The sequence below is a fragment of the Triturus cristatus genome, chromosome 8, assembly GCF_964204655.1.
Source record: "Triturus cristatus chromosome 8, aTriCri1.1, whole genome shotgun sequence".
NCBI lineage: Eukaryota > Metazoa > Chordata > Amphibia > Caudata > Salamandridae > Triturus > Triturus cristatus.
The window spans coordinates 1,579,967,228-1,579,979,144 of record NC_140591.1 but is presented as its reverse complement, the minus strand read 5'-3'; the positions used below and the strand labels follow the sequence as shown (position 1 = coordinate 1,579,979,144).

Below are 11,917 nucleotides of genomic sequence, written 5' to 3'. Positions count from 1 at the left end.
CAGAACAAATCAAAACATTCACCCCCAGTCAAGAGATCTGGGTTAAATCCATCATTCTTTTGCTCACCATGCCACCCCAGTTTAGACCTGGCCATATGCAAATTAGTCTTGACCCTGTGCCTCATGGGAAGAGCCAGCCCGAACTGCCAAGCCAGGTCCTCCCTGGACCGGAAACAAGCATCCTAGGACCGGTTTCTGGGTTTCACCCCTCTTCAGCCAGGATATCTTGATTCCGTGGTTAACAATGTCAGAAGCAGACGAGAGGTCAAGCAGCACAAGCAGACATGTTTCATTACGGTCTAATGCGAGAAGGGTGTTGTCCACTATATGTAAAATTTCTGTTTTGGTGCGGTGCCCGCGTCTGAATCCTGATTGGCATGTGTCTGATAGCTTGAATTCCATAATGTGTAGGTTCAGTTGTAGTTGAACACAATTTTCCATTACTTTTGTTAGCATGGTAAAGTTGGTTATTGGTCAGAAATTGTTTGGGTCCGAAGGGTTTTCTGTTGTTTTTTTAGAGTGGGGATGACTTGGCTGGCTTTTTAGGCAATCCGGTATGGATCCTTGCAAAAGCGATGTATTAATAATCTTGGTCCATATGGGGATGACAGTATGCTTGATAGACGACAAGCATTTTAACGGAAGAAGATCTTTGTAGTGATTGTTTGGTTTTATAGTCTATAGCGTTTTGGTAATATCTCTGTGGTCATATAGTTTGAAGGTAGACGATTGAGCTTTATTTTTGGGCACTGACAGAGCTAGTTGTGTTTGACGATCGGCTGGAGAATGTTTAGGGGGTGTTGGGTTGTCAGTGGCAGTCCTGAGCTCATTCTCTAGTGAAATGGCTTTAGCAGTAAAGAAGGAAGAGAATTGTTCACTGTTTAAATGTGATTCTGATGTCAAGAGAGCGGATTTGGCCATTTTGTTTGATTGTTGTTTTAATATTTCGAAAAGTTTCCTCAGTCTGTTTTTGACGTTTTCAAGTTCCGATCTAAAGAAGTCTTTTTTTGATTTTAGGATATTTTTGTTGTAGGAGTTTCTGGGCTTTCTTAGCAGTCTTAAGTGAGGGGATGAAGGATGTTGTCTCCATTGCCATTCAGTTAGTCTACGTTTACGTCTTTCTTCATTGAAATATCGATTGAACCAAGGATTTTTGTCTTTGTCCGGTATTCTTTTAAATTTGTGCGGGGCTATGGATAGTCATCATGGAGTTGGAGTGTACCGTAAGTTCGTTGATGTCAGCCATATTAATAGGAGGAAGAAGTTCTTTCTCACAGAGAGTTGCTAGTATCTCCAACTTTATGTTTTAGTGTCACAAACCCATTGTCTGGCTTTGATTGTGAGGTTGGTTTCTTTCTTTTGTGGGGTATTTGGAAGGTGATAATGTGGTGGTCTGACCAATCGCAGGGGTCGATCAGGATTTTTTAAACCGTATTTTCTGTGGAAATGATCCACTCTAGTGTCACACCTTTATTGTTGGTTAGTAGGGTACAGGATTGGACTAGGAATTGATCTTCTAAGAAATCTTTAACAGGATTGACCTGAGTATCATAGGGGTCTTCCCAATGAAGATTGAAGTTTCCTAGGAATATTTCATTGGAGTGAGGGGCAGAGTTTGTTGTAATGATTTCCATTAGTTGGTCAATAAACAAGATGTTTTTACCTGGGGATGGTAAAATACGTGTAGTTTGCAGAGTTGGTTATCTGTAGATCTTAAAGAGAGCCCAAGGTATTCAAATGATACAAGGGGGTCAGAGTGAAGTATTGTTATAGAGATGTCGGATCAATGGATACAGGCAATGCCTCCGCCCATTTTGTGTGGTCTGTCTAGTCTCACAATGTTGTAGTCTGGAGGAACAAGAAGGTCTAAACATGGAGAAGAAGATTCAGTAAGCCATGATTCCATCAGGATGGCTACGTTCACTTCTCGGCTCAAGATTAGGTCAGCGATGTGAGTTGCCTGAGTGAGGACTGGACTAGCATATTAAACAGAGGGCCCTCGGAGTGACTCCAAGGGCTAGTTGGCTGGCCTCCTGATCAGAAGCCTCAAGGACAGAATTCAAAGCAGCACCTGGATTCTACCAGCTATGAGTTCCACCCTCCTAAGTGGTGCCACATTAGTCCTGGAACCTTGGAAGTGAGCCCGAAGGTACTCTGCCTGGCCTACTGTGGTACCAGCAGAACCAATGTATCAAAGTCACTGTGCAACACATTGCGTCACCAAAACTCTGCATCAGCGCCAATGTGTGATACAGTGCCTCTCCATACTCCATATTGGGACTACTGCGTAACCTGTCTCCAATTTAGGAATTCACATCGCAAGCTTCCGGTAGATGGCATCTTCAACGACAAAGCAGGACTGCATCACAAGCTTTGCAGCTACTTTAGAACCAGCCGGTGCACAATGCATCTCAGCACAGGACTTCACATCTCAAGCCCCTGGTCAACAGCATCCTCAACGACGATACAGGACCTCTTGTTGCAGCTTTGCAGCTCATAGTAATTTCCGCTGCATGATGCATCATCGACGCGGGACTCTGCGTCACTCATCATCCAGGATTTAAGGTACTTTTGTTCAGCGGCCCTAACTGGGTCACAGTAATTGGCCAATGCTCCATTGCAGTGGGCCTGAGATTGTCACTTTGTCCTGGTCCAGCGCAACCAGATAACCACAGTTGTTGCTTTGTGATGCTAGTGTCACTTACATCTTTCAAATTGCATATCTCCAGTTCTACTGATTGGATGATTGTAACTTTGGCCTTAAATTATTTATTACATTTTACACTGTTCTTCTAAATTGGTATGGGATTTTCTTGTGTTGTGTTTCACTTTATTATTGTTTGAAGTGCTGCATAAATACTTTACACATCGCCTCTATGCACCAAGCTTCCAGACGGTTAGGCAAATGTTAATTTGGGGTTTGCTTTAGACATCACCCTGGCAAGGACTTTAGTTGCAGCTTAAGTAGAGGTTTACCTCCTCCATCAGCTTTTCAATGCAACAAACCTGGATGGCAGGCCAGCTCACAGTTGAGGGTCGCCGGCTTGGCTGGCCTGGTCAAGTTAGTCCACTTATGGAGCTTTTTTCCAAAGTTGCTCCAAACTTCTCCAAACTTCTGGAACTTCTTCCTGAAGTTCCCCAAAGGGGCCCAAAGTGTCCAAAACTTACTCCAAGGGTCTTGAAGCTCCAAGATGGTCCTTGAAAGTTTAGAACTTCAGTTCCCACAATCCACTTGGACAAAACCCTTACAAATCCACTGGTGGTACTCCAGGCTGAGGAGTCTTGGTGATGATGTTCCAGGTTAGCTCTGTTAACCTGTAGCTTCCCGGGAATCCACTCTTTAGTTCTTTTGAAGCAGGGCAGTCTGCAGGACTGTAGTTCGAGATTGTGCATCAGGTGCAGTCTTCAGAGTGCAGTGCCTGGTTGTTGCAAATCAAACTTCTCAACCCTTCTTCTTTCTTGAGTTCCAAGCAGCAGATCTGAGAGGCTCTGCCCCTGTCAGATACTCATTCCAAGTTCTCTGGGTCAAGCAGGGGGGCACTTCTGTCCAAAGAGGTGCAGGGCAACACCTCTGAGTATGACCACATCCTTCAAAGTGTGGCAATATTTTTTCCCAGAGAGCACCATTTCTCCCCAAAAAATCATCATGGCTGATTTTCCAGCAGGGAGAGAAGAGGTGGCTAAACACACCGCGGGATGGTTAATATCCATAGTCTCTTTCCCTTGCATCTGCTCATTCCTTCCTCAATCCTACCAGCTGGCTGGGTTCAAAGAGGAGAGGCGTAAATTAAACTGACTTATTCTGCCTGTCTCCTGCTTCCATTGAAGAATATTGTTTATGACCCCACCCCCTGCTCTGGTATTCCGATGTAGTAGAACCCTGCCCTCCCAGAAGAGCTGTCTAACCCCAGGGACTATTTATCATCTCAGTAAAGAAGCCTGGCTAATTCACTTAGCTCTGACCAATCAGGACAGGCCACTGGAAGGCTGAATTTTGGCTGACAGCCAAGAAAGTCTTATGACTTCTTGTCTGTACACTTTAGGAGAAATTCAACAATACCGTGATGTTGGATTTCTCAATACCATTCTATGAATTCCTTTTATGGTATTTTTATGATTCTCCTAGCAGGAATTATTAGTTAATAACTTCCTGCCATGTTAACCTATGTGGCAGGGGATCTGCAATGGAAAAAAATACTCGGGCTATTTTTCCAAAACCAGGCGTTTTAAAAACATATTTTATAAGGGCCTTGCCTATATCAATAGGACTGTCAGCCTGCTGATACCTTGGGATTGGTTCACTGCACAAAAAAGGTCCTCCTCTCATTCACCACAATTCTGCATGCTGTTAAAGCACAGAGTCTTGAGATGATTAAGCGGGGAAGGAAAGGATGGGAACAGCAGGGAAGGAGACCTAGAAGCAAATTAGACCATTAATGATAGTTCATCTCAGAGTTACATATATTCATAATTTCTCCATATGCAAATACCTGTAAAATATTATAATTATCATCTGTGACATCTGTAGAACATATATGTATGGAGATAGATATATCTAGAACATGGAAGTCTGTTCCAAATGAGTTGTAGGAATTATGATTCTTCATTAGAACGCTCTAGCCAGGCTTCACAGAGGAGGAGAGCAAACACCTCACTTTATTGGCACCCCCTGTCAATTGGCAATAACAAAACAAACAAAGCAAATGAATTCTTCTGTAGCTGAAGGCTCTTGCTATTCCCCTTACAAGAGCTCATAACCATACTTCATAGGGACCGTATTTCCACAGTTGTAAAACTCCATTTTATTTCTCATAGCTTTTTCTGTAAACCTCAGGAAAAGTATCTTTCTTTCTTAACCTCTTCGGTGCCCGTGACGAGCTGGACTCGTCATGGGCCGCGGTGGCGCTGTGCCCATGACGAGTCCAGCTCGTCACAAACCCCGCCCGCTAATGTGACGGCCGGCACAGGGCGGGGAAAGGGGCGGGCACCGAAGGGGTTAAAGTTTGTTAGTTCTGTTTCAAAATAACACAGCCTCGGAAATGGCACTTTATTTCAAATACATTTCCATCCTCAACTCTCTGTTTATTCACACAGGTGAGCCCCAAAGAATGGTTTCCATAAGTGAAATAAATTAAATATACCTTGAGTTTTTTTAAGAATTGTTTCCATAAAGGAAAGATATGAAATACAACTTGAGTTTCTTTCAATTTAACTCCAATAAATTCAAAGGTCACCTGAAAGGGAAGACTACCCATGAATCGATCCTTAACGTGAATTCATTTCAGCTGAAAACACTGCTGTCTCTCTTAGGCTTTCCGAAAAATACAATAAAGAAAGAGATTGAAGGCGAGCCATGGAGCTCTCCAGTCAAGGATAACCCTCACTTATAATTGAGGAGAAAATAGAACCAAAACAAGGTGCAATGGCAGCCTTACCCCACCACACATGATTTACGAGTATCCCTGCCCAGATCCATTAAGAGGAAATGAATAATCTTCAGTGTGCTGGAGGCCGGAAGCATGATGTATAGTCCTGCCTCTTCTAGTTCCTGCTCAGGCTAAGGAAGCACGGAGGAAATGTCCGCACAGCATCATGGGACATGGAGTCTTTCGTTATCATACAGGATTATTCGCCATTTATATAATCAATGCTCCTGACTCTTGTTCGTATATTATCTGTGATGATAGGGGGATATTTTGATTCATCACAGTGAGACGGACAGTGGTTCACTGGTGTTCATTCTTAATGGCCCATGGCAGCGTTCAAAGTTCAGAGCGCAATGGACGTGGCTAGGACTCCCGCCCCTGAAACACCTATGGGAGACCCTGGGGGTACCTAATGTTTCTAAACATTGTAGTTTATCTATTTTTAAGTGCCCCAAACCCCAAAGTCTAGTTTGGGCACACTTTGAGATGGAGATGGAGAAAGGGCTGCTGGCCTCTAAACTGCCATGCCCAATTATATACTAGGGGCGTAAAGGTAGTTTCAATCCCCCTGCCCTATTAAGTACTAGGGCCTTATGGGGAGGTCATGCCAATCATAGGGTTATCCTATTTTGTACCCTAGTGTATATAGGTGTTTTCACTGTATTCTAAGTGTCTCTTTCTGTATTGCACTGGCCCTGGGCCTGGGCCTGGTTAGGCAGAGCACAGGATCACTCAGAGTCAGTTACCACCAATACTAGTCAGCATAAAAAACTGGGGGAGCCCAGGGCACAGGATGACTTTGCAACACTCCCTCAAATGCAACACAGTGCAGCAGAAGCTTTGGTTTCTGTGCAGCCTTACAATATATTTTAGTAAATATACCCTTAGGTTTAGTACATGGAAGTAGAACCTAAGATCTAAGTGGAACATTATACACTTTTCCCAGTTTTCATTCAGCTCCAATGGTCCTTTTGTTTCTATTTCCTGATTGCCCAGTGGGAACAATGGAGCAAATATATTATCAACTGGGAGCTCTGTATTTTGCTAGCCTCTGAGATGCATCCAGACCAAAACTTTGGTCAGTACTCCTTATATCAGCCCGACACAACACAGGGGCCATGGAGAAGCAGTTCCAGACATATTGCCACACTAATATTCACGGTAGTATGTGGTCTGCGAAAGAGCTCTATGATGTGGTCCTTCTGACTTTGCTTCCTTTCGATCTGCTTTATGCAGCGCCTGGATACCCGCATGGGTTATTAGCCATGCTTTCCAAATCCAGATAGATTGATTGATTGATTGAAGGGACTTCGAACCAGACTGAAGGCAGTCTTTCTCCTTAAGGGCCGGCTGGTTTGCTTTCTTCCATGTCCACACAGAAAAACTTACACTCAGGTCCTTCCTCTAGCCAACTTCCTCAAAGCCTCCTTGCCTACTAGTTCTAGTCTCTTCAGGACCTGCTACCAGCTAGTGAGGGCCCTGGCATTTATTCATTCTGTTTCTGGCAGTGAAAGGTGCATGGGAAGATATCATCCTATGTAATCATAGATATCACTACACATTGTGGAGGTTGTTGGCCTTAGAGGCTCCTTCTCTGACTTGTACGGTTTTGAAGGCTCTTGGTGTGTGTTCTGAACCTTACGTCTATGTGAGGTACCTTTGTCTTGCAGATCTCTCTCATGCTTTGAGTAACAGGGCCAGACTTGGCAGTTCAGGCCAATCTCCATTTAAACCAAATAAAGTGTTATACCACTTGTATGGTACAAGGTGTTAATGGAGTACATATCTGTTTGACAGGCCTCAGGCAACTGCTGAGGTCAATTCCTAAAGGGCAAAATAAATGAAAGAGAGAAAACACACTAAGCACGTGACTTTCACTACATCATCCAAAACTTTGACCGGAATTCTTGTGCCTATGTGAAATTTCTAAAAGTTTTGAATGGCTGACTCAATTATTGGAGATTAGTAGAAATTAGATATGCCCTGGTTGCCTTCAGAAGGGCAATGCTCCCTATTGCAGCTGCCAATAGTTGTTTGCAGCCTCTATAATCGAGGATCTTTCATATGGAAATAATACAGAGCTCTGCTGCGAATCTGTTTGGTCTTCACACCATATACTATAGGATTTAGCATAGCTGGAAAAACAATATAGACATTCGCCAAGAGAATGTGAACGTGATGGGGGATGTTTTCTTGTCCAAACCTATATGTTACAAATGAGAAGATTCCTGGTGTGTATGTAATCAGAATTACACATACATGGGCTCCACAGGTGCTAAACGCCTTGCGACGTGCCTGCTTAGAGGGAAGCCTAAAGACCGCAAGGAGTATCATCACGTAGGAGAGGCCGATGGCCAGCAGATCAAATCCAGTTATGGAAAGGGACAGAACCAAACCATACATACTGTTGATGCTCACATTGCCGCAGAGTACCTTCACCACGGCCATGTGCTCGCAGTAAGAATGGAAGATGACATTGGAATTGCAATACTGCAAGTGACACACTAGAACTGGAATAGGCAGGATGGTAATAATGGCTCGAATTATAATGACCAATCCAATTTTCTCCAGTATTGCATTGGTCAAGATTGAAGTGTATCTTAGAGGATAACAGATAGCAACATAGCGATCGAAGGCCATCGCCACCAGGATCCCAGATTCCACCACCGAGAGGGAATGAACGAAGAACATTTGAACAAGGCATCCAGCAAAGTCAATTTCTCTGAAGTCCAACCAAAAGAGTGCCAGCATTCTGGGCACAATAGAACTAGGAAATGCCAAGTCATTGGCTGCAAGCAGGGACAGCAGAAAGTACATTGGTTCCTGAAAGCCCTGGTCTGTCTTTAAGATGAACAAGAGAAGGAAATTGCTTAAGAGTGCCATTGTGTAGACTGAAAAGAAGGGAAGTGAGACCCATAGCGCCACGTCCTCCAGCCCAGGGATGCCAACTAGGATGAATGTCGCTGGTGTGCCGCTGGTAGTATTGCGGATGACTTGCATGCCACTCACATTCGGTTTATGGTGCCTTTTGGTGATTCAAAGGAGAACCTTCCTGTGAAATGGAAACAAAAAGGATAGACTTAACTGTTAATCTTACATTTTCATAAAAACCATTGAACAGTTAGATGACAATGTACGCTGTACAATTGAATGAATAGCAAAATCATTCCTGCAATAGATTGTTCCTGAACTGAGTGGCCATACTATCAGAGGATCACAAAAAGACTCCTCCACACAACTTCAAAATCCAATAAGAAGAACCAGAGCTTGAGACAATTCCTGCTTTGGAACATATTCTTTCTGAGACAATTTTAAATGAATCACTAAATGAACCTTTGTTTTTGGACGTTGTTGCAAAACATCCATTTGAAATGGAAATAAATGAAAATAATACCCATTGCAAATTCCACGTTGGTATTCAAGAATTATGAGAAATTCAAGCCAAATACAGTTTAATTTGGAATGAAATGCCTGTGAAACTAATCGTTCTGTGGACTATATGTCAAAACGTCAATAACAAAAATATCATCTGACAAAAATAGCATGGCATAAACATTGTTCACCAAAATATTGCTCTATTGGGTGTATATTTTCTATTATTAACACCACCAGGGGATATTTTTATAAAGATTATGTTGGAGTTTATATTTTTGTCAAACAGTATTAAGGCTACAGTATTCTGGTGCCATACCAGCCTGAGAGCCTGGCAGTGGTCTTGGATTCCCATACATTTTCTAAAGGCCCTGGTTGGACTTAAGACAAAACAACTAAGAAAAACCTCTAGAGATCCCTGCTGAAGATACACAACTTTCAACATGTGGCATTTTTATTCACCTTAAGGCAATGCCATGAGCATTTTTTCCTGTTCCACCTGAGCCTTTATATAAAGTCTCCCTCCATGGACCTTGTGCTTGGTTTGCCCTGCGAGGGGAGAGATCACACCATGCTAGCAGTCGATGGGTATATTAATCACAAATAACTTGTTGAATTCTCTTAAATAATTTTTAACGTTCAAGGTTGCTCTTATGAATTCTGACCAGGGACCCCAATTTATTTCAAATGTTGGTCAGTTTTTTGCCCCCCTTTGTAGATGCATTTTCAATAGCCAAGTTATTTTCACCCGCAAAGGCATGGACAAACTGAACAAATAAACCAAGAGGTACAAAAACATCTCGTTTTCATTTTTGCAGGAAAATTAGGTGGATTAGCTATGACGTCAGACTTCTGATTAACTAACAGATAATGGTCTTCATTGTTTTTCCCTCCTTGACTTTTCCAGTCAGGGTTGCTATCCAGCCTTTTTTGCCCCAAATAACAGGAATACTCACACACAATCAGGCAATGGAAGAAGAACATGAATGCATGAATGAATGAATGAAATAATTTGTAGAACACAACAGCTGTACAAATTATTTCATGTATTCATTCATACATTCATTTATTCATTCATATTCTTCTTCCATTGTCTTGTTGTGTGTGAGTGTTCCTGTGATACCTTTGTAGAACATTCAATGACCAGCGATGGCAAACTTCAAGGGGGCTAAATCTGAAAATGTTAATCTTCGGCTACACTTTGACTGTGACACATGAACCTACTGTAAATGGACCACCTGCCTCAGAAGATCTGCTTCCGACCAATGGCCCAGGTAACCAATCACACGAGTACACGGAGCTCTTCTAAGGGCCCATACAGACTGGTGTTAATAAAATGGATTAAATGGAATGAATTTGATATAACCCACAAAGCAAGGCTCAACAACTGACAATCATCACATCGGTGGTAGTAAGAAGACCCCGCCAACACACTGCACTTGTTCTGGACTTGCCAATGATGTACTCGCCTATGATGAGAAACAGCAAGAGCAAGCTAAGGTCTGCCACCAGTGAATGTAATAAAAACAGAAACAACAAGACATGATGACAAACCTTAAGGGGCAGATCTATGTTGGAGTTGCACCACTTTTACGCCGCCGTTGCGTCACTTTTGTAAAACCCTGCGCCACGTTGCGCCCTATTTACATCGTGACGCATCTATGGAGATGCATCACGGTGTAAAGCCCTGCGCCACATGAAACCTACGTCAGGTTTCATGTGGGCGTTTCCACGCAGGGGGGGGCGTTCCGTCGCAGGAACGCCCCTGAAAAGTGACTCCGTGAAATCTATAAGATTTCACTGAGTCACTTTCCCAACGCTGATGCGTCAAAACCCTGCGCTTGCTTGAAGCAGGCGTAAGGCTTGACGCACCATGTTAGGTATGGGGTAGGTTGGAACAGTGCTGAAGTTGCAAAGCGCTTGCGACACAACTTCAGCACTGCGCCAACTTTACGCCGGCAGATACGTCACGCATCTGCTTGCCCTTGCGCCACGATGCACCGCATTGTAAATGCGGCGCATCTGCGGTGGCGCAAGGGCAAACTTGCGTGACGCATCTTCCCTGGCGCATCCATGCTGATTTGCAGGGATGCGCCAGGGAACATAAATCTGCCCCTAAGAGTCCTAGGAAACCGCACCGCAGGATATGTCGGACAGCCAAGGCCTAATATCCTAAAGTGGAGTGGATCCAGGTACATACTCCGCTGAATCCACACACCCAGGCAGAAGTCTGGGATTATATCAAAGACCTAGATAACACTGGCTGCTTAAGGGAGACTGGAGTACCAATGCAGCAATGGATTATGCACGTCTCGGCCCTTTATAATAAACAGAATGGCAAGGAAAACCTGGCAAGGTTGCCCTCGTTAGCCAACAACTCTGATTCCAGATCTACTTTCAATGCTTTGACAGTGGCCTCATGTTTCCGCCCTCAGAGTCAGCCAGAACCAGCTTCCAACAACCCCCCCAAAAAACCACCAAAAAACCGCTTCACCAATTAATTGATTTGACTGCATTTGGCAACACTATGGTCACCAAAGTCCGAAACTCCTGCAGAGAGAATGTGGATCCTAACCGCGTGCCAGACTCCAAATACAGGGCGAACATTGAATTCTGGCCTCCCTCCAGTCTAGACCCAAAGCTTCCTGTCTGCACAAGTTCCGCACTCCTGGAGAGGATCAACCCCATTCACAAAAAGGGTCCAAACAAAGATCCAGCAAACTATCATCTTATAGTGCTGCTAGACATTGAGGCAGAAGCCTGCACTAAACTCCTTCTGCACGGTCTTGAGGCATGGATGACAGATGAAGATCTAATCTAGATCTAATCTATGACTGGGGGTGAGTGTCTGAAAAGTGTAGGCGCTGCATCTATCATCTCCTTGTGTTTGCTTTATTTAAAAGCAATCACAGACATGGTGGCCATTTCTTTGATTTTAGTGATTCCCAATGAGTTGCAATCTAATCTTATCTTGTCCACCGCACTTCTCAAGCCTTCAGTCCTTGTCTCCTCACTTGGTTCATAGATTGCTCCATTGCATTCAATGGTGTGGACTGTAATAAACTATGGTTAAAGTTCATAAATTGGGTCAGTCCCAGAACCATCCTAAAAGAGATTAT

At 43.6% G+C, this 11,917-nt stretch overlaps 1 protein-coding gene across 1 annotated transcript; it reads right to left on the bottom strand.

Moving 5' to 3' along the window:
- Nucleotides 1-7,469: 7,469 nt before the first annotated feature.
- On the bottom strand, nt 7,470-8,426 carry LOC146806234 (olfactory receptor 52N1-like). Its single transcript, XM_085623914.1, has one exon. The coding sequence runs from the start codon at nt 8,424-8,426 to the stop codon at nt 7,470-7,472; it is 957 nt and encodes a 318-aa protein (XP_085480040.1).
- Between the last annotated feature and the right edge of the window lie 3,491 nt (nt 8,427-11,917).

Coding starts and splice junctions, on each gene's coding strand:
- LOC146806234 (XM_085623914.1), bottom strand. CDS start 8,426: ATGCAAGTCATCCGCAATACTACCAGCGGCACACCAGCGACATTCATC.